Below are 24,599 nucleotides of genomic sequence, written 5' to 3'. Positions count from 1 at the left end.
AAGCGTACTGTCTTCTTTTTTCTTCAAGTTGTCGCATTGCTTCTTCTTGTTCCTTAAGTTCCTCTTCATGTTGAGCTATTTTGGCATCTATTATATCTTGCCGAATGGTTCTTCGATTCTCCCGGTTATAGTCGTAATGGTAATTATCTGAAATGAGAACAATTTTTAAATATCGGCCTATAAACCTACAAGAGGATCTCTGTCGACTTATATGAAACTAAAAAAGGAGTTATCTAGAATTGACCATTTCTAATAAAATGCAACATTTTCGGACTGGAAGAATAGCTACTTATGATTATAAATTTTCCATACTTTCTTCATTCTGTAAGCGATGAGCTACAACTGCATCTTCATGTACCATCCACTGTCTGCAAACTAAAAACTTATGACAGTGACTCATCATATCAATCAACACAATAACTACTTGCTCATGAATGAGGAACACATTGAAAAAAACTCAGCTTGCTGATTGGTCACATTATGTAACATGCTACTGTATTCAGGATACAATTGCACCTAGATTCCTATCGACCATTTGGAAAGTGGTTTAAAATGCTCAAAAATCCAACAATTTCAATATTCAACGCCCCTGGTGACCATATACAACAAGAGCCCCAAGGGGCACAATGGCCAGCCTGTCAGATTTGCTTTTTATAAATGATGTAATCTGTGGGTTATATTTATCAATATACACTCCCTGCTCAATATCATTTACATAGTAAAATCGTGTGTTAACACAGACAGCAGGAACGAATGTAGGCCTAATATAGAAATACTAAGTTATTGTATTGTTCAACGCCCCCTGGTGGCCATAAAAAACCAATGAGCTTGAAACTCACCTCGATCATAGAACATGTCATGAGCTACAACTTTCCAATTGATTATAGTAGCAAAATATGCTTAAGTATCAATTATGATGTGGAAAAACTTTTTTTCCACCTACGAATGAGTACTGATGACCCCAAGATGGCTGCGTCATAATTGCCTGGTCAAAAATACCCTCTCGGATATAAAAGATCCCTTTCCAAAGAATACCCATTACAAATTGCAATGAAACATGGCGCACCATTAGAAAGCTACAGTACTCAGAATTCAGGCTAAAATTGACATTTTTGGGAACAAAAAAGGTCACCGTACGGCCATCTTGAGTCCGATCGACTCAATTTTTCTCATGCCGATGGGCCCTCGGGGGATACAAATATATACGAATGATCAAGGTTATTGATAAAAGTGTCTTCAAAATTTCCCTCGAAAACTTCAAAAATGTGTAAAAAGTGCTGATTTTGGCGAACAACAATGGCTGCCAGTCGGCCATCTTGAATCTGACAGGGCCAGTTTTTGGCCTGAAGATGTGTCTAGGGTAAATACACGTATAAAACAAATATCAAGACATTACCTTGAAGCGTCTTCAAAACTTTGGAACTCTCACGAACTATCTAGATGGTTATCTCTCGACCTCAATAGCTTCAAGACCCATCTCAAAACAACTTAGTTCTATGCAGCATACCATTAACTCTCGGAAAGCGAATTGTATTTAACATTTTTTGGCAGAATAAAATTTGATTGAATTTGCAATTCGGGCACATGGCTAATTAGCATATCAAGGTCATACACCCGATTTGGTAAAACCTTTTTTTCGCGAACCTTGCGCAATTGTCAAGGATGAATTTTCTGTAGAGCAAATAAAAATTCCTCCCAAACACCAAATCAACTAAAGATTTCATAGAAATCGATCTTGAAATACAATTTTAAATCTTAAAATAAAACCCGGAAGTAAAACAGTAGACGATACCGCGGATTCACGTGAACACCTGATTTCTGTAAACGAAATGTTGGTTGTGACAAAATTGTTCAGACGGTTTTAGGTGGTAATAAGTACGGAAACGTAACGACCATGGTCGACTTATTCGATGAAATCAGGCCTATGTGATATCCAAATTTTGACTTTTTTATTCTCCAGACCTCCCTGATATAGAAATAAAAAATTTTGGTGGTACGAAAGTGCAATCACAGCGCCGACGGGGACAGAGCCGTGTCAGAGATCGGCGGAGTGAAAATTGAGGTGGACGAACACGAAGAAGTAGGCTATTGCGCTACTTGAATCACGAAAACTCCTGGCGCGGCCCCGACGCTTTTCGTTGATTAAGTAGGCCTAATACAAATATCATGCAATGGGTTTTCACAATCTACCGCTGGTATTTACCGGATTTCAATATCACTCCAAAATTCAAAGAAACCTCGAAATATCGAACCGGAACACTTCCGGTAGATATCCGCGGCTGCCCAACCGGGAAACTTATTTGTTTCAATAGATATTGATAGGATACATCATCTTCACCCGTCAAGGGATTCGAACCCACTAAGCTAAAGCCATGCCAGAATCGGGTCGGGCCAATCACAGCGCTTGTAACAAACCACATTAGGCTTCTGTGGAATTTCCCAGTAAATGGGCCAATCAGCGAACACGTAGCGAACGCGGAAGTATTGTCGCGTGTTGATACATGACGTCATGCGCAAAAGCGCCAGTAATGAAATCGCGATAATTCACGTGAACATCTGCTGATATTTTCAGATAAACCAATCACAGGGAAGACACAACTTCCTGATTGGCTGATAAAAATTGAAATTTTCCCGATTTAACTTTCGTGAAAAATGCAGAAAACATTTTTATGAGACCCTATTTCAAAATTCTGCTCGCTACAATTCCGAGAATGGATTACGCTTAAATACGTGATTTGTTCGAATATGCCCTCACTTGGCAAGCAAAAGAGCCTTTTGTGTGGAAACCATGTCATTTAAATTCGCTCCATTTGTATAGTAATAGGCTCAGCCTACGGCTGGCCTAATAAGCGATGACCTTGAAACTCACCACATTCATAGAACATACTGTACAAGTGTGTACGTAACAGTCTAATGCACTCCGTACGCACGTGGAGGCCTTATCTGTTAGTGAATGTTCTCTTACACTTCAATGACAATCAAAACAATCCCCAAAGATTAAAATGAAACGATACCTATGGCGGATATGTGAAATAATTATATTCTCACCAGCAATGAGCATTTGGAATACGCACCTTTACGGCACCTAGTCCTATCAAACGTTCGCCATTTATAGTTTCCCATGGTTATTATAGTAGCGCCGGAATTCCCCGTATATCCCATGTCATGAACTACAACTTTGCAATTGATCATGGTAACAAAAATATGCCTAGGTACCAGTCTAATAAAGAAATACTAAGTTATTGTACTATTCAACGTCCCCTGGTGACCACACAGAATAACTTATGTCCTTAAAACTCACCACAATCATAGACAATGTCATGAGCTACAACTTTGCAATCGATTGTGGTAACAAAATATGCATAGGTACGAACATATAGAAATACTAAGTTATTGTATTATTCATCGCCCCCTGGTGGCCATATACAAAAACCAATGACCTTGAAACTCACCAAAATCATAGAACACGTTATGGGCTACAACTTTCTAATTGATTGTGGTAACTAATTATGCTTAGGTATCAACATTATGTGGAAAAACTTTTTCCCACCTACGAATGAGTACTGATGACACCAAGATGGCCGCCAATTGCGCCATAATTGGCTGATCAAAAATACCTGTCTCAGGTATAAAACTTCCCTTTCCAAAGAATACCCATCACTAATTGCAATGAGAAATGGCAAACCAGTAGGAAGCTACAGGACTCAGAATTCGTGCCAAAATTGACATTTTTGGGCACTAAAAAGGTCATAGGGCAGCCATCTTGAGTCCGATCGACTCAATTTTTCTTAAACTGATAGGCCCTTGGGGGATTCAAATATATACGAAAGATCAAGGTAATTGATCGAAGCATCTTCAAAATTTCCCTCAAAGAGTGGCCAGTCGGCCATCTTGATTCTGACAGGGCCAGTTTTTGGGCTGAAGATGTGTCTAGGGTAGATACATGTGTAAGCCAAATATCAAGACATTACATTGAGGCGTCTTCAAAACTTCCCAAAATAGCTGGATTCCATCTACAGACGGATGGACGAACGAAAAGTGAACGCAATAGCCCGCTGGGACTAAAGTCCCAAGTGGGCTAAAAAACGTACCGCGATTTTACAGGAATTGGCTCAATGCCAACTTCATATCGCTGATAAAGGTAAACCAAAAATAATCACACGAATCTCAATAGAGTTTTCTGTGAAGAAACAGAAAACCCTAAAAATGACCTTCCCATTTCTGACTGTGGTTTGTGAAAATATCCGATTGTGAAACTAAACCAGTCAGGTGACTGACTAGGTCATCCGGAAAATTTTAGGCTTTTCGGGGTGCACTTTTATCAATGGATGACGGATCTTTGCGTTATTCTTGTCGCTGTTTAGACCCAGTAATTACACGGGATTAATTCATAATAGGCCTATATTATTATACGCAAATTCAAAATGGTCAGGCGCTGAGTTATATTTCTGAAAAAATTGAAAATTACGTTTATTAGCTGTTATTAGTCGAATCTGAGAGGAGTTACATTTTAGGCCTATGAAAAATTTTTGGCTGGAAAGTGGAAAATTTATAGGCCTAATAATAAAAGGAAGTGGTTATTTTTCTGGATCCGGATACCGACTTGTAAAAGATATTTTGCCGGATCCATAGGCCTATATTATATAACCATAAATCATTTAATTGGGTTTATGGTTAGGGTTTGGATAGGGTTAGTGTCAAGACGTGAGAAGAGGGTCCAGAGGGTTACATTTCACGAGGGATATGGTAAGGGTAAGGTGAGGCTATATATAGGTAGTTAAAACATTCAGGTGGTTTATAGCAAGCTCTGTGATCTAGTGGGAAGACGCTGGCTAGTAATTTACTGGCCTGAGTTTGAGTCTCGCTCTATGCGCTCTTTTTTCTCAAACTCTGTTCTCCACACTTCCTTCGAATTTTCTAAGTTAGCTATATCCATAAAAAATTCAAATAGCTCCAATCTTACTGAAAGAAAGCTTGTTGGAATGGGGAGGGCTCAAATAACAATATGCTTTTTAAATATTTGAATGATCTTCAGTAGTTTTCGAAATATCGCAAATTGAAGTTTGAAAATTTGAGTGAAAAGTAAGTGTCTTCATGTTTCAATACACAAAAACTGTGATCTACCGTATTTTCCGGCCAATAAGCCGATTTTCTAGCCTCAGATTTTTACCCAAAATATCGTGATCGGCTTATTGGGCGGATACGATCTGACATAAAAAATCACTTCCTGATCTATGCTACTCTAATGCTTTCAATGATCGTCAAAATCAAGAAAAGTGGTCGATATTTATTTGAGGTCATTATTTACTACCAATTATAATCTATTTTGAACTATTTTATTTTTACTTTGATTGTTCCATCACCGCACAGCGGCAATGGTATACATTTATATAACGCGCGAGTTCATCGTACTACCACGTGTCAGTTCATACATTAGTATATAGGCAAATCAGCAGTGAGCCGCGTACTGCGTGTATGGCTGTGTGTATAGTAATCAGCTGAGTGAGTCTATATATAGCACAGTCACTTGGCGATGATAGTATATACACAGCACTCTCACACATCGGCGGGCGCTACTGTCAGCCTCTTAAATCGTCAATTAAGACGAACTAATTGACAAATCAGTGAATTAAAATCTCTGATGAAGGGCCTCGGCTTATTGGGCGAAGCTTTATGAAATCCATGTATTTTAGGCTAAAAAACTGCCCTCGGCTTATTGGCCGAGTCGGCTTATTGGCCGGAAAATACGGTAAGAAGGCAATATTTCATGTAGGCCTAAACAAACTTCAATATCTCTTAAACTGAATGAGATAGACTAGAAATTTAATGAGCAATACACTCATAGCACTTTCAGGTGACAATTGAAAGACCCAAAATTTTTATCTGATCCCAAATGCCTATGGTTTCCATGGAAACCAGCCGAAAAATGGTAAAATAATGAAAATATCGATGTTAGATCAAAAGTTATGATGTATAAAGGTGATAGAATAACTAGTTATCAATAGTTTATGTTTGCCCTAAGTTTAACTAGGAAAATCTATTATTATATAGATTATTTTTATTATTTGGTTTCCATGGTAACCTAACGGCAAGAAAAATTGTGAAATATTGATATGATTCAGGTGAAATTAATTTTTTCACTACATAATTTTTGAAATGAATCAAACATGATTATCAAGGCCTGTCAGTCAGGTCTATGAGCTCCTATTGCAAATTGATTTAAATATACCAATTATAGCCAATTATTTGCTAAATGAATTTAGGCCTTAAGTAAAGAATAGCAGAAAATCATGCTTGGCCTAGCTCAAAACGCTGAAATTTGAAATATATTTATGATATGACAATAAAATCAATCAGTTTAGAAACATAAACCAAGCAATAGTAATAATACTACCAATTATATGCCTAACTAAATAATAATCCATTTGTTTTGTTTTGAGCTAAATTTCAACAATATTTCATATAAATTTCAATTTTGCTGCTTTTGGAAAATCCCCTTGGGTGCCTCACTGTCCCATCTCGCGCCTCTATTTTTGCCCATCACAAGCCTCAATTCATCCCATTAGACGCCTCCCTCTTTCAACAGCTGCTTTACTGACGGGAGCGTAGTGGTGGTCCGCGCGCGCAAAATTTTTTTTTACCGATCATTTCGCTAAATCTGTCCTTATATTCAGAAATAAAGTGATGAATAATTATGAATCGGAAAATAAATACAAAAATTCACTGCTAGACCGATGAATAAATATTGATCTCATCACGAGCAGCGCGGCGCGTGTCGCCATTCAATAACAAGTGCCGGCCGCCATTTGGTATCGCTCGCTTCAACGCAAAACTTAGACAGCGACTTTTCTGGCAGCGATCGCTCAGCCCCGACACGAAATAAAATCATGCGGTCTTCAGTAGGCCTATTTGAATTTTTAAGATCCTAAACCTTCCGATTCCTGATGATTCGTCGCTTATTCCGGGTCCTGAGCCGACCAATTTTGCTCTTGAAAAAGGGTATTTTTTTATTTCTATTTTCTTCCGACTAAAATGCAGATTTATAGGCCTACACTAAACCAACCCCCAAGTGATAAAGAACCATCTTATTGGTTGATTCCAAAAGTTTTTAGCTCATTTGCATTGATTGACAGGTTTTATGAATGATTTTACTAAGCGATGTCAAAACGCGTAGTAAAAACGCGCATCACACTTTTCCGAATCAATAATGGTCGTCACAATCGATAGTGCCGCCCCGCGTGGACATGAACATACCTATCTAAGTCGCACACCTCTCTGCGCATGCGCGCAGTTAATCAGCCAATTAGCGAGGACGATATCCAGCAAAATATCCTTCAGAAGTGGGTTACCGGAACCAGTAAAATAACCACTTCCATAATAATTATCAACAGAGGGTAAAAGTGCAGATCCGCACCCTCTCGTGATTGACGCAATCTACTGAATTACAAATTACTGTTCTAACTTCAGAATGTCTCACAGAATCCAATGCAGTGATTTATTTTGTGATATAGTCTTCTTGAAAGCAGATTTTTGGCCCGGTTTTTATCTCAGAATCGTGACGATCTTTCGATAGGACGCCATATTTGAAATTTAAAGTGAAGATTTGTGTCTTAAGTTATTACTGAAACGATGTGAGGGTAATCAGTACATAAAACTAATCAAATTTTTGTCAACTGTCACTGGGGTTATTAATGCTAGATATCATCGTTGAAATAGACAAGAAATTTATATTTTTCTTCCTCAAAATGAGTGGGTCATGAAACATTGTTTCAGCAAATATTCTAAATAAATCTTCACTTTAGATTGACCCATCCAATATGGCGTCCGGTTCAAAAATAGTGACGATCTCGAGACAAAATCCAGGCTAAAATGTACTTTCTAGTGTAGATACCATAAAATAAACGGCGCTATTGCACTTTCATACCCCCCTCCCAAAAATGTTTATTTCTGTATATTATTAATCAGGGAGGTCTGTAGAGTCAAAATAAATTACTTTTGACCAAAAAAAATAATTTTTTCCAAGCCAAAATTCTGATAATTTGGGGCCGATTTTCTCGATTCAAACCGACGGTCGGGCATGTTTCCGTATTATTTACCACCCAAAAACATATAAATAAATATATCTCAATAAATTTAATTGAATTGACAAAATTTTTTTAATAACTTTTCTTCATCAGAACATCTTTAAATCAATAGCTAAGTATGAAAATGCAAACATACGCTTCATTTTCAGAGATGGTTATGTTTGATAACATGGTTTTTGCAAAGTTTTAATGTGATGACATTTCAGTGGAGTGTTAGATACTTTGATTGACACCCAATATGGCGTTGTTGACGTTGCGAATCGGCGAATATACACGCGATTTAGGGCCAAAAATGACAAAATTTTAACCTAGAAAAAGTAAGTTTTTTTGGTCAAAAGTTACTGATTTTGAATCCCTAGACCTCCCTGATAATAAATATGCTGAAATAAAAATATTTATGAGGGGGGTACGACAGTGCAATAGCGCCAAATAAACCAGTGTACTGAATTGCTGATGACAGTTTGGGTCTGAATCACAGGGACCTGACAAAAAAAATTTTGACCCCAGTATCCTAATGTCTATTTCAACCTGACTTGAGAGCATTCCCGGTGGCCTAGCTCGCTAATTTTTGGTGGTACATACCTGATAAAGGTCTTATTAGGACCAGAAAGGATAGGCAGTCAACCTCAATCATCATTTTTTAATCCATTTGAAACTGTATTGAAGGATATCCAAAAAGTCTTCACTGAAAGGGGTTAAATGAAGAGAAGTGACTCCATGATTTGAAAGTTTAACAATTTGGTTCCATGCCTACGTATCAAACTTCAGTTGGTAGGCATGGAGACATATTGTTAAACTTTCAAATCATGGAGTCTCTTTTCTCTCAGGAACTCAATGAAGACTTTTCGGATATCCTTCAATACAGTTTCAAATGGATTAAAAAATGATGATTTAGGTTGACTGCCTGTCCTTTCTGGTCCTAATTAGACCTTTATCAGGTATGTACTTCACTGAGAACCTTAGTGTCAGTGGTATATCGCTAACGCGACCCCTGACACTAAGTCGCGGAAGCCATATGCGCGGCGATTTTAAATTCTTTTGAATTCAACTCTAATTATATCATCACTTCTCAGCTCTCATTCAACCGATTTCAAAAAATAAACCATCATTGCAAACCTCTGATCTTTCTTGTTCTTACTGTTGTGTTTATTTAGTCATTTTATCATCGTATTTTGTGTATGAAACGATTTTCCATGACTTGTCAAATATCCACGAGTCGCGCAGAGCGGTATCTATTGTTGTGTTGGTAAGATATTGATTTTTTCATGCGGGTGAGTCTCGCGAGGAACCGTTTTTTAGTACAACAAAAGCGGTACTAAAATATTTATAGAGGCAATTTCCAGCCACTTGAACTTCAAATATATTCTTTAGAGTGTAAACAATGAAAAGATAACAACATAAGGTCAGTGTAGTTAGTTTATTTATTGAAATCGGATGAGTAGTTGCCCAGTACTGAGTGGTAAAAGTGCTGACTGAGCGCCAGTCCGCAATTTCGACGTAAAATAACGACTACGTGACTGGGTGGGTGGTTAACGCGAGATCTTTAGTATAGGCAGTATACGGAGCTCCGCGAACCGGCCATTCTCAGGACTGGGTGAAGTATGTACTACCAAAAATGAGCGAGCTAGGCCACCCGAAATGCTCTCAAGTCAGGTTGAAATAGACTAGGTACTATATAGGCCTATAAAAAGACAAGGGGGCCAACTTTCCGTCAGATCGGTCGATAGGTAGGCCTATGTCACTTCAACAGTTCGTAACTTCGTTAATGATAGGCCTAATCCAATCCGCTTCGTAAAATTGATCTTAAAGATAGCCTAACGAATTTCTGCGTTGGACTGGGTGGTTTGAGAAAGATTTGAGTGCCTTTGAGATTGTTAAATCGTTCGATTAATCCGAAAAAATCGGCAAAATCCGACTGTACCGCACCAGCCTGGAAGTAGGCTAAATATGACCATGATTTTTGAAAACAACATTTATTAGTTTCTTACCTTGATTGACCTTTCCAGGGGTTGGAGTATTATGTTCTTCACCGCTAGCACTCTCAACTCCATCCTCAAATCGGTAGGAAGAAGCTGCCATCACCTAGGCCTAATGTGTAATTTGATGACAATTAGGGCCTAGGCCTATCCTGAAAATCCGAAATCCACTAAACATAAATCAATGATGGTCTGGGATAGGCCTATTTCAGATCTATCAGGTTCGCCAATTCAATTCAATTCAATTCAATACGATGTGGTAGCCAGTATTTTCATTGCAGCTATTAGCTCAACTTGCTTCATGGTTGTATTGTGCTGCCCTCTGAGGAACACCTGATATGAGCTGACCAGATCAGTTTTGCCGGGTCATTGTGAGAATCAGGTTGATGTAATCAGGGAAGTGTGATGAGACACTTCCCTGATGTAATAAACTTCATGATCATATGGTTCATGCTCGTTTTGTTATTTAATATTCAGGTTGTTGTCCCGGATGGTGAGCAGTCAACTGTGAGGATTTTGTCGCTGTTTCTTCGAAAAATCCAGTCGTCGAGGCCGCTTTAATCAGTAACCCGCGCATGCTTTTTTTTGCGGTTACGACATTGGCGCCCAACGTGGGGCCACGGCGTCTTGGAAGATAAGCAGCGAGGAAGATTTCTACGATAAGTTGGAGCATCACCTCAGCGCTTAACCGCATATTCGTGGATCATCGCGTGAAGCCGACGGGGAAAATACGTCGAATGCGTCAGAATTTGACCGAAGAAGTCGAATACTTCAAATAATCGAGTCGAAGTTCACCCAACGGTACGTTTATGATCCTGCATGCTTCAAATATATTTTGTTGCGCTTGATGCCACGTAGTTTAGTTTAGTTAATTCGGTGCTACTGAGAAGTTGCACTAGGAAGTGTGACACGCTTTGCTTTCTGTTGCTTGTGCTTGTGAGTAATAGGGGTAATAGGCTTTCAGATCAAAGGTCGAACGGTCGAGCTCGTAAAAAATGAAAAACATAAAAATAATTACAATTTCTACTTGAATTACTCGCGAAACTCATAAAAATGAAAAATAAATTCTCACACGCTCGAATTTATTTTTCATTTTATGAGTTTCACTCCTAATTCAAGTAGAAATTGTAATTATTTTTATGTTTTTCATTTTTACTCACCCGCCCGTTCAACCTTTAACCCGAAAGCCTATTACCCCTATTACTCTTAAAATATTCATATATATATGAATAACATTTAAATCATTGAACTTCTAAAATCAATTTTAATAAAAAATATAGTATTAGAATGGAAGCAAATAAGTACTACTGCCCAACATGTAAGATAAATATAGATAAGTCTCAAAAAGCAAGACACAATAAAACTAAAACACATTTAGAGAATAAATTGAAACTAGAATATTTTCAGTTATATTCAGAACAGTTAACAAAAGGAAAGAAATTTATTGAATTATGGAATAATGATCCAAATAATGAACAATATGTTGAGGATCCGATGTTTATACTAGAACATGATTCTATTTGAACCTATATACATTCAATGTACAGAGCTATGGAATAAATCTATAAATTCACAGCCGTTACAGTTGTTACTATGACGACGAGACATTATGACACATAATATTACAAACGTGTAGAGAAAATTCTAGAACCGGAACTAGATGACGTGGCATAATCAACGACGTGTCATTCTAGAAATCGCCCCGGAAATGGACATACGCTGTAACATTGTGCTCAGGATATTCTATCTTTCGAAACGAAATTAGGAGTTTATAGTTTACAATTATAAATCTAAATGTAAGTACTGTTTTTTGTAGTTATTGGGGCTATTAAATATGAAACCTTTAAGTGCTTTTGACAACTACAACTTCATACAGTTAATTCTATTTTACGTTAGATAGATAATAACTTGAACTATAATAAGTTATAATAATTAGAAACGATAGACTTGAAAATATTTATATCATATAATATCGCGGTTCCTGTTCTACCGCTGATATCTTTTAGTTGAATAAAATGTCGTGTGTATCAAGAAGTACTCTTGATTCTCAGAGGACAACCGAGATGGAAGATGAACCAACCGAAATGGAAGATGAACCAACCGAAATGGGTACTGAAGTAAAAGAATCTTTCGATATAGAAGATGAAACGTTAGAAGAAGTTAAAAAACATTTATATTACCATCAAGAAATGACATTAATTTTAGAAAAAATAATAGAAAACCAGCAATCAAGCGTAACATCATTACCGAAAAGACCAACAACCAATGTAGAAATATTGTTAAGACTAAAAGGAACAAAAACTAAAAAGAAAATGAGCGGAAATGAGTTAAATAAGTTTTTAAAATCAAAATTATCAAATGAAAAAGATGTAAGTTTTAAAGAAATAGAAGGTGTAACATCATTTAATGAAATAACTGTTTTATTGAAAAAAAATTATAGAACCTTGTTATTTAAAAAAGCAAAGCATTTATGGGATTATATCATTTTCGGGGATTGTTTAAATAGGGGATTTTTAATGTTTAATAAACAAACTGCGGGGATTTCTTGGACTTCTTGGGTTAAAAAATATATAGGTATTAGTGCTGGGTATGAAAGAAAATTAAGAAGTGTAGGGAGATTAATTACATATAAAAGATTCCAATTTTTAAGTTTGTCATTTTCTGATATAGTAAAATACTTAAACGATATTGAAAAAATGTTTGACAATGATCCAGAAATTGAAAAGTTCTGGTTGGAATTATAAATAAAATAATGTATTAGTTGAAACTATAAATTTTGTCAATACAACGATCGAACATACTTGTATAATGTATTGTGTAAATCTGATTGGTGAATTTTTATGTTCGGTCGTTTCTATTTTACAGAATGAATATATAATTATGATTAGCGCATGCGCATTGATCAAAAACGCTCCTATAAGAGCGGTTTTGCCTAGTGCACATGCGTTTGAATTTTCTATGTTCAGTTGTTTCTATTTTACAGAATGAATATATAATTATGATTAGCGCATGCGTATTAAGTAAAAACGCTCCAATAAGAGCGGTTTTGCTTAGTGCGAACACGTTTTGATATTTTATGTCGGTCGTTTCTATTTTACAGAATTTACAGAATGAATATATAATTATGATTAACGCATGCGCATTAAGCAAAAGCGCTCCTATAAGAGCGGTTTTGCCCAGTGGTATTATTTAGATATCAAGGAATTGAAACTGACTTATCAAAAGCAGCGAGGAATGAAAAAGGATGATGTTGGTCGAAGAAATGGAAGAGGATTATAAAATATTAACCAATTTAGTAAAAAAATACGTATAATAAATGGAACCAGAACAACCACAAATTATCAATATTACAAATAACACTGGCGTTATAAACATATATTACAAAAAGTGTTCTAAATGTGAATTAGATAAATCATTAACAGAATTTAGTAAGCGCAAGACTAGCAAAGATGGTTTTCAATATTGCTGCAAAACTTGTTTTAAACTATATACCAAACAATACCGAGAAGATAATAGAGAATCTTATAATGATTATATGACAGAATATATGAGAGGAAGATATCAAACAGATCTTAATTTTAGATTGAAACAATGTTTACGGTCTAGATTAACACAATTATTCAACAAAGAAACACATTCAGAAACACTATCTAATTTATTGGGTTGTTCAGATGAATTTCTCAAATCATGGATAATATTTCAATTCGATGATAAAATGAATATAGATAATTATGGGGATTATTACCATATTGATCATGTGTTACCAATATCTAAATTTAACATGAATGATGAATACAATAAAAAACTTATTTGGGGTTGGAAAAATTTAAGACCTTTAGAAAAGAAAGAAAATCAAATCAAATCTAATAAACTAGATTTACAGTTATATTCAGAACAGTTAACAAAAGCAAAGAAATTTATTGATCAATGGAATAATAATCCAAATAATGAACGATACGTTGAGGAATTTGATATCAAGGATCCGAAATGACTTATCTGGACAGTTATAACTACTGCTCCTAATAGATAAACAAAAGTAGTGAGATATCAAATAGAATTTAAATACAATATAATAAAAATTACATACCTTCAACTAGCTTGTGAATTCTATTATATTTTTAATATTTTCTTTTCAAAAAAGAATACTTTATATCACAAATAAAAAATACTAAAAAAACAATAACTAATACTAGAATTCTTTAGCTTTAACTAGCTAGTATCATTTGAAGAATACTTATAATATTTTTTTTTGCTTTTTTCCTCTAATATAAATGTCAAAGAAATCTAATAAGAATAATATTGATATTGAAAAGACATTAGATGATTTGGGTATTAGTGATAATAAAGATACAGTTGTTTCTAATTCTATTCAAGTTAATAACAATATAGATTATGAATACTATTTATATTGTAAGCATCATCTAGAACTATTGATTGCGAGTGGAAAAACTAAAGAGTTTATTGGTAAAACAATAACTTTTCAAGAATTAGATAATATGAATAAAGAAAAAGTAATAAAATATTTTAAGATTTATGAAGAGTCAAGATTAGCTAGAATAAATGATTCTATTTCAGATGGTATTGTCAAATGTTATTCAAAATTATGTAACCAGTTAATACCAATTGATGATGAAAATAAATTATATAGTGATTTGAAAAATGACTACTTAGTTATGACTGAATTACAAAAATGGGTCGGTTATGCTTCATTTCAATTAGGATCGGTTATGACATTGATTTCTACTGGCGTCATAACATTTTCGAATATCAAACCTATGGAATATAAATCAGGTAAGAACGAAACAGATGTACTACAACCAAACAGTGAAACAGAAAATGAATCAGAACAAAAATTAACTAAAATAAATGAGTGATGGCGTTAAGAAAAAGGCTAGATCCGAGAAACAAATTAAATGGGCAAGAGAATTAGGTAAAAGATCTTCAGAATTAAAAAAAGCTAAGAAAAAGAAATTAACTGATATAAATGAATCACAGACTTTATCTGATGGTGCCGTACAGCACCCACACGGTGGTATTGATTCAAATAATAATCCATCTAATTCTTCTAATGCTGGAAGTAATTATAAATTATATATTACAATTGGATTAGTAACAGTAATTATATTATCCGGTGTAATATATAAATCAAAATTTAATAATAATGAAAGTGATAATGATAATGATGAACGGAAACTTCGTTACCCATGTACAGACAATAAACCACCAGAAAATAAATCAAATGAAAATAAATCTAAAATATTATTAATGGATTAAAATATGATGAAAAAAGAACAATATTTAAGAGCGTTATATTATAACCCAGAAAGTGAAGTTTCATATTCAAGTGTTTCGGAATTATGGGATAAAATTAAATCTGATAAAGAAAAAATGAAATATAGTGAATTAAAATCATGGTTACAAAATCAACCCACATATCAAATTCATAAAAAGATGGATAAAAAATATTTAACAAGAAAAGTAATGGTTTCATATATTGACCAACAATGGCAAGCTGATTTAATTGACATGAAAAACTTAGAAGAATATAACAAAGGATATTTTTGGATACTAAATGTTATAGATATATTCAGTCGATACGCATGGTCAATTCCAATCAAAAATAAAACTGGAATAGAAGTTACAAATTCTTTCAAATTAATATTTAAAGAAGCTATCCCAGATAAAATACAATTTGATGAAGGTAAGGAATTTTATAACAAACATTTCAAAAAACTATTAACTGATAACGATGTAGAATATTTTTCAACACATTCAGATAAAAAAGCATCTGTTATAGAAAGATTTAATAAAACATTGAAAACTAGAATGTGGAAATATTTTACTGCTAATGAAACATATAAATATATCGATGTGTTAGATGATTTAGTGAAAGGTTATAATAATTCTAAACATAGTTCTATAAATATGAAACCTATACAAGCTAGAAAAGAAGAAAATTCAGAAATAGTTTGGAATAATTTATATGGAGCATTTGTTACACATGATTTTGGAGAACCTAAATTTAAAATAGGACAACATGTTAGAATTTCTAAATATAGAAAAACATTTTATAAAGGTTACACCCCTAATTTTACTGAAGAAATATTCAAGATTAAAAAGATAATATTAACTAAACCATTTGTTTATAAATTGTTTGATTTAAAAGATGAAGAAATATTAGGTTATTTCTATGAACAAGAATTATCACTTGTACCAAACCCAGATGAAATAGAATACAAAATAGAAAAGGTATTGAAAACAAAAACTCTTAAAGGAAAAAAGTATTCTTTGGTGAAATATAAAGGATATGATGATAAATTTAATGAATGGATTTTATCTAGTAAAATTAAAAGAATAAATGAATAAAGATTTGTTTATATTTGAACCACATAATATGTTAATAACTGGAGTTACAAATTGTGGTAAAACACACTTCATATTATATTTATTAGAAACTATTTATAAAAATCATTTTGATAATATAATATTATTCTGCCCAACTTATGAAATGAATGAAACGTATAATAGAGATATAGTTTTTAAAGATAAAAAGTTTATTATATTAAATTCTAAAACAGTAAAAGAAAATTTAGATAATTGTATAAAAATTGCATTAGATATTTATAAAGGATCTAATACATTATTTATTATTGATGATTGCGCAAATTTACATGATTCTAAAATTAGAGAAAGTGAGTTATGTTATTTAGCTTTCTCTGGTAGACATTTTGGGATAACAACTTGGGTTTTAAATCAGAAATATAATTCAATTGTGAAAGATTTTAGAGAGAATATAAGATTTCTAGTTTTATTCTACAACAAAGATAGAAAATCTATGCAACAATCATTGGAAGAAAATCAAATTATACCTCCTGAATTACATGATGAATATATGAATAAATTAAAGAATAATAAAGGTTCAAAATTATTAATGAGATTACAATTTCCATATGAATATAAATTTATAAAATAACTATTTGTATACCTATGTATTAGATACCCTAATACCTATGTATTAGATACCTTAATACCTAATACCCCATTAGATACCTTAATACCTAATACCCCATTAGATGCCCTAATACCTGATACCCTATTAGATACCTTAAATAATTAAAACCTTTTTTTATTTACTATTATTTTATAAAATTTTCAACTTTTATTATTCGAGTGTTAGATAATTACTTTCTGAATCACTTTCACTATCAGACCCTAACAACATATTTAAATGCTCTACCGAATTTTCTTCTTCAAATTCTTCATTATTTTTATACTTATTCTTCACCCTTTTTACCGCATCATCAATAGTTGTTTCATTTTTAAACTTATTCATCCTTTCTATTATATCATCAATAGTTTCTTCTTTATGTTTCATAGAATCTTTATTATCAATATGTTTATCTGTAATTATATCACCATGTGGGCGTATGGTACCATTTTCATTATCATCTTTATTAGTGTTTGCTCCTAATATTTCATTTACAGTGTTTGATCCTAATATTTCATTAGCATCGGTTAAATCTAATTCATCTTTATTAGGTGTTGCTAATAATAAATCTTCATATATTTTTTCACCATTTACTTTTTGATTTGAAACAAACTTCGTAACATATCTAAATGGGTGTTCTATAAATTCTCTTAAACCAACACGTTCTATAACATTAGTAATATGTACCTTTGTATTCATATGTTTATTCCAATTTGATGGAGCGTTTGAAAATTCACCATTACAATAACCACAATAATTTCTATTTTCACTAACATCTAATATTATTTTATTATTAGATGTAGTAGGTATTACAGATGTAGTAGGTATTACAGATGTAGTAGTAGGTATTACAGGTGTAGTAGGTATTACATTATTATCAATTACACTATTATTAACAACACCACTTTTATTATTACGTTCAATTAAATATTCTTTGTATTGATTTAATTCATTTAATAAAAATGTTCCAATATATTCATTTATTCTTTTATAAGGTATTACATAATACAAATCATCATTGATTTCTTTATCAGCTTTGATTCTTTCATATACTTTACCCCCTTCCATTTATTATATATATTTTTATTAAAGTTAAAATTTTAATACATAACACTATCTAATTGTGAATTTACAATATTTAATTGCGCGTCAGATATAATATAAATATGCATTTTAAAATTTTTGATTCCCTTTTTCTTTGTCATGAATAATTGTATTCCATCTTTAGTGTTCTGTAGTTTTTTTCCAGAACCATGTAATGAATTATCTTCAGTTGTTCTAAAATCTAACCATAATGCATATTTATTACCGGTATAATAATCAATTTGATTAATGTTACAATCTTCAGATGATTTTATTTTTTCATTCATAAAATGTTTTCTAATTTCTGGCCATTGATCAATCATTCTCATTCCTTGACAAAATATTTTATTCGCTATTCCTTCGATAGTTATTTCTACTTTTGTTATTTCAGGATTATAATAATTGTCAACATTTATTGCACCATTAGTATACGTTCCAATGGTAAAAAATATTAATATACCTTTAATAGATCTTCTAGGAAAGTTAATATTCTCATTAATTATTTCATCATTTGCATTAATAGTTACAGTTTTAAATTTATCAATATAATCATATAATAATGAAAATCCTTGATTGTATTTAGTTTGAATTATACTTGAAATATTTTCATCAGTTACTGTATCATATTCTAAACATATATTCGATAATTTATAACTCATATCTTTAACAACGCTAGATAATACAATTTCATTTACAGGAGCAAATGTTATCTCAAATATAACGTCTTCTTGAATTGCGTATTTATATAAAGGTGCATTATTATTTATCAATTCAAAGTCTAATGGAATTTTATATTTGCTTCCATATATACTTTTTATCAATTTATCTACATCATTAGTTAATATTGCGCTATTAGCTTCTGATCTTAATTTATTTTGGTTTTCTGATTGAATTCCTTGAAATATCATATTATTTCTATTTTCTTTAGTTAACCATAAATCTTTATAATGTGAAAATAAATTATAATCATCTAATGAGAAAACTGTTTCTGGACCAATCTCCATGTTAACTTTTTAATCAAATATCTTCCAACATTATCAACAACATAATTATTATTATTACCGATTACTTTTATATCAGCTGATAAATAAATACTATTTGGAACATAAAAAGTATTTTGTGTTAATCTCGGGATTCTAACGTATAAAGTTTCATCGGGATTAATATTTGAAGGGTTATGAGTAATTATATGATGTGATCTTTCTGCTTTAATAGCATTAGATATTCTATGATTCTTCGAAGGACTTATATAACTCCCACTCATTTATTTAACAAAAAAAATTAATTATTTATTTTTTGATATCATGGTTTACTTGATATTTTTTGATATCATGGTTTACTTGATATTTTTTGATATCATATTCACTAAACCAAAAATAATAGCACTTACAACTGTAATTAAAAATAAAATAATATGTTCAGCAGCAAAGTTAATAATGTTTCCTGCAGATTTCAATATAAAACCAACAATTGAAGCAATAACTCCTGGCAATGCTGCAGCAGATTTTTTAGATAGTTCCCATAAATATTTTGCTAATTTCTTTAAACCATCTTTAACTTTATCTTGTATAGAATTATTACCTGGAGGTTTATCTGGTTTATTTGGAGTAGGAGTAGATTTCAGTGAATTTGATATAGCTAAACCTATTGTTGTGAATAACATAGTTACAGCTGTTAGAATTGAAAGAACTGTTATTCCTTCAAACTTAAATAATAATTTTATTCTATCTTTTAGTGATATGTCAGAATTTGGTTTTAGTATTAACTCTTTAACAACAACTTTTAATCTATTGATACAATAATCGTATGATTTTAATAATAATTTCATTTTTTCTTTCTGAAATTCTATGTTTTATTCTAAATCATCAATTTCTTTTTCTAAATATGCATTTCTTTTTTTAAATTCAATTTCTTCAATAACTTTAAATTCTCTATCTAATTTTAATTGTTCTATTTCTTTTCTGGTGTCACATAATTTATTTTCTAAAGGTTTAATTTTATTATATCTAATATGTTTTTCGCGAGCAATTTTATCGGCATCATTTCGTATACTTATTATTTCTCTAATTGTTTTTTTAGAAAACATACTTAAAGCTTCTATTTCTTGATCTGTTGCATCAAGTAATCCATTCGGTAAAAGTTTTTCAGTTTGAACTTCAGTGTTTGATTTAAGTTTACTAGTTTTGGAAGTTATATTCTGTTCAGAAGTTGTTTCTGTTTCTTGATTATCTTTGATTGTTTCAAATAATTCATTAATTCTTTGTTTAAATTCTTTTCTATTTTTAATAATTTCTTCTTGTGTTACATCTTTTATTTCATTACTATTACTTATTCTTTTAATTCTAGATAGTAATGAGTCAGACTTAAGCAAAGTTGATTTTGCTACTATTTTGTCTTGATTTTTATTAGAGATATTAATATAATAATCCGATTTTTCTTTCACACGATAATAATATTCACCATCTAAAAACTTTAAATCTTGTACTAAAAGTCTGGCGCCTCTATTATTTATATTATATCCAGAATCTTTAAATACATGTTGAAACTTATATATAAATCCAATATTTTCTAAATCTTCCTTTTTTAAACCTGGAATTTCATTTTCAGGATTTATTCTTGATCTAGTTCTTCTATCAAATTCATCTGTTGATGGGGCTTTAGAACCACTATCTGCTAAATTAGAATTATATGCTGATTCATCATCATTATCAATATTAGTTTCATTAAAATCAGTTTGTGGTTCATCACTTATACCAGGGGCGTCACCAAAAGCATCCAATGGAATTTCTTCATCCATTTATATAATAAAAAAATTAAAATTTAAAATATAATATTCCTCCGATTACAATTCCTATACAAGTTATAGCTAATTTAGTATTTTCATGGGATTTATTATCATCATTTAGTTTAATTATATCATGTTGAATATTATCAGTTTTTATATTTTCTGATGTATTATAATCTTTTATTTTAGAATCATTATTTAATTTAATATTATTAGTTTTAGTTTCAGTTGATTGAATATGTTTTTTATTTTTTTCACCTTCCATTAATTTTGGAGCAGTAATAATCTTTTTATTTATATCATTTAATCCAAATGAATTATTTATTGTTGCGGTTTTAATTAGATTATTATAACCAATTATGTTTCCCATCTTTAATACTAAATCATTAGAAATAATTAATAGATTAGGGCCTATACAATAATTAAGTCTTACATGAGATTTATCTAAATAATTTTGATATCTTATAATGTTTTCTGGAATCGATCTATTTTTATCATCATGTATGGAATCTTCAAATAAAACTTTAAACTGTTTCTGCGCATCGAATGAAGTGTTATCATTTCCAATTATTGGGGATCTTGTTTCAACTTGAGCGCCTAAAATACATATCAAATAAATTCTAATAGATTGATTTATTCTTTGTATACCTGATTTTGTAAAACCTTCACCATTTTCTAAAATGAAATTAACTCAACCATTATTATTATCAATTTTATAATTATGATAAGCTGAAATTCTATGCATATAATCAATACTTTTTATTTCATACTCTTCACCAACACCTTGCAATTTACCATGCGCTCTAAAATCGGAATTAATATTTATATTAAATTCATTACATATTTTATAAAACTTGGATATATTAATATTATTATCTAATTCTTTAAAATATTTAGACCCGGGTAAAGGACATTCTAATTCATTTAATATTATTCTGATTTGAAAATATGTGTGAAATCTAAATATTGTGTGAATTAATTTTAAATCAGAATACTTTGAATTTTTATCTAAGTTATTTAAATGATCATTCCAACTTATTCCACATCCTGTTGTTGCACAATAAACAGCAAAATTTAATTGATTCTGCCAATATTTCATATTATATTTTACTTTATATATATGATATTCATCTCGAGTAAAAGTAACTTCATATGTATTAAATATATTTTCCATTTTAGAAATAAAAAACTGTGATTCATTAACATAAATTTCTAAATTAGTTAATGAATTTAAAACTATATTTTTATATGTAATATTTTTCTTAAAATCTATTGCCGGAATATTATATTTAATTGATTTATTATATTGGAAAGCTTTTGGAAACCCCATTTATATAACTAAAAAATTAATAATTTATTAATTCTTTTAATAATTTATCTTGTTCTTCAACTGTTATATGACCATTTAAACTTATTATATAATCTAGTGTATTCTTTAATTTATTAATTTCTTTTATATTAGTTTTAATTTTTTCTTTATTACTTTTTATATTTAATTTTGAACTTATACCAGTTAAAACACTTGAACTTAATCCTAACACACCAATTGATATAGCTAAAGGTGTTAATGGACTGAATATTGCTAGAAATGTTATTACAGAACTAATTGTAACCGAACCACTTATAATCAAATAATATATAATTTTACTTTTTAAATATTTTTTCTTTTTTATCTTTAAGTCACTTTCAAATTCTAATATTTGTTTTTCTAAATATGTTTTTAATTTAGTTTTATTTATATCATGAGGAATAATATCAATATTATCAACTTTATCTTCCATTTATTTAGAAAAAAAATTACTAATTAGTAAATTTATAAGCAACAAATATAACAATAACTGTTCCACCTAAAATCCATATTATTTCATATTTCTGTTGTTCTTTACTCGGGGTATAATAATCTGATAATTTAGGTTTGTATAGATGTAATTTTTCTTTATTTGTTACTGCGTTATATAAACTCATTGCATCATCAACTGATTGAAAATCTCTATGTGAAATCTTCTGATCATATAATTCTTTATTGATGTAATCCATATAGTTTTGCCTCTTTTCTCTATATTCTTCTGCAGCTTTATTGTATTTCTCTAACGCTAAGTTATGTCTTCTTTGTTCTCCTAATGAACTATTTTTATCAATATGTTTAAATAAATAACCACCACCAGTAAATGCTAAAGCGTTAACAATTGCCGATCCTATAATAGTTATAATTGCAGAAGCCATTTATTTAGCAAAAAAATTATGCATTTATATGGGAGGAATATATTTTTGTTTTTCCAAATAATCAATAGTTAAATTAGATAAAGTAACTGCTAATGTTAACTTTAAAATATCATTGATATCAAATCTATCAACATTAACACTTCCCATTTTGAATACTTTTTTTAATTCCATTGAATAACCAACCGTTCCAACTGATAGTAATGCGCCATTATATAATCCAGTTATTATCCACTTATTATCACTCATTTATTTATCAAAAAAATTACTATCATCAAAATATTTAGTTAACTTATTTATGATTAATTCAACATTTATTTCATTACTAGTTTTATGATTATCATATATTTCAATTATTATTTTTTTAATATCATCGATGATAAAATCTTCATCTAATTCGTAAAATCTTAAAGACTCAGTAATCTTTTCTACATTAAAAGTTTCTTTATCTATTGTTGTTTCATACTCAAATGTTGTTTCATTAGAAAATGCAATATTTTTAATATGTGTAATTACATCATTAACGTTAAATTTCATTTCTTTCTCACGTTTAAAATCAAACCCAAAACATATACTCGGTCCAACAGTTATATTCATTTATATAGTGAAAAAATTACTCTTTACATCTTATAACTAATTCATATATCACAGGAAAGTTATTCAAATCAATTAAATATCCATTTTGATTTCTAATTTCTAATTTAAAATTATTAAATTTAGGAATGCATGGTTTAAAATCACATTCTGTTAAATTATAATTTATTTGAGTTCCAAATTGTTTAACATTTTTTAGCGGTAAAATATTTAGTATACTAGAATTACAAATTGTTTCTTTAGTTGCTTCGAAAGTTTTTGTAGGCTCGATTAAATTGCAATAAATATAAAAGTGTGTAAAAGGTATTATATTTGAGCTGCCTTCTGCGTTTCCAGTAACTGTAAGCGGTTTAATTCCTAACATTTTAGCCAGTGGTTTGTTTACCATAAATTTATGTTGTTCATTAGATATCTTTATTCTAATTTTATTAGTACTATCAATTTTATTAAATTTAATTTCAAATACAGAAGTGCCCCCGATTTTCAACCGAGCTCTTCTATTAATTTCCTGCGCTAATGATTCTAAATTATATAATCCTGGTTTTAAAAATATATGAAACCATTTATCTTTATTTCTCATATAAATCATAAACCCTCTATGTTCAAAAGTTTTATCCGATACATTGTAAAAAGAATTACATAAACTTATATTAACTAATTTTAAATCTACACAATTCTTAAATTCTCTATCTAATTGAACTAGTAAATTATGAGATTTATAATTTGTAAGTTTTCTAGAATCAACAAATATTCTGTATTCTTTCAATTCCACCATTTATTTTACATATTTTCTTATTCGAAATCTATTTCATGGTGCCCTTTTTCATTCTTACCTTTGTATACGAAATAGAAATCACCAGAACATAATT

General features: G+C 30.9%; 1 protein-coding gene and 1 long non-coding RNA gene across 5 annotated transcripts in view; one reads left to right on the top strand and one right to left on the bottom strand.

Annotated features, from left to right (window-relative positions):
• LOC141908713 (uncharacterized) overlaps nt 1-10,260 on the bottom strand; it is a 112,953-nt gene extending 102,693 nt beyond the window's left edge. The window contains exons 1-3 of one of the 3 annotated variants that reach the window (XM_074798870.1): nt 10,073-10,260; nt 313-375; nt 9-147 (exon numbers count right to left, since the gene is read on the bottom strand). In XM_074798870.1, coding sequence (XP_074654971.1) covers nt 9-147; nt 313-375; nt 10,073-10,163 — 293 coding nt within the window. In that variant the 5' untranslated portion in view covers nt 10,164-10,260. Of the gene's footprint in view, nt 1-8; nt 148-289; nt 376-10,072 lie in introns of all 3 variants that reach the window. The other 2 variants (XM_074798872.1, XM_074798871.1) reach the window with 2 other exon arrangements.
• Nucleotides 10,261-10,397: 137 nt separating this feature from the next.
• On the top strand, nt 10,398-12,903 carry LOC141909016 (uncharacterized). 2 transcript variants are annotated; one of them, XR_012619660.1, is made up of 3 exons: nt 10,398-10,861; nt 11,755-11,856; nt 12,067-12,903. It is a non-coding gene; the product is annotated as an uncharacterized LOC141909016 (long non-coding RNA). The 2 variants fall into 2 exon arrangements; XR_012619659.1 differs by having other exon boundaries at nt 11,637-11,856.
• Nucleotides 12,904-24,599: the final 11,696 nt, after the last annotated feature.

This window comes from Tubulanus polymorphus, chromosome 7 (genome assembly GCF_964204645.1).
Source record: "Tubulanus polymorphus chromosome 7, tnTubPoly1.2, whole genome shotgun sequence".
Classification (NCBI taxonomy): Eukaryota; Metazoa; Nemertea; class Palaeonemertea; order Tubulaniformes; family Tubulanidae; genus Tubulanus; species Tubulanus polymorphus.
Note: the sequence above shows the minus strand (reverse complement) of the source record. Positions and strands in the feature narration are given on the sequence as shown.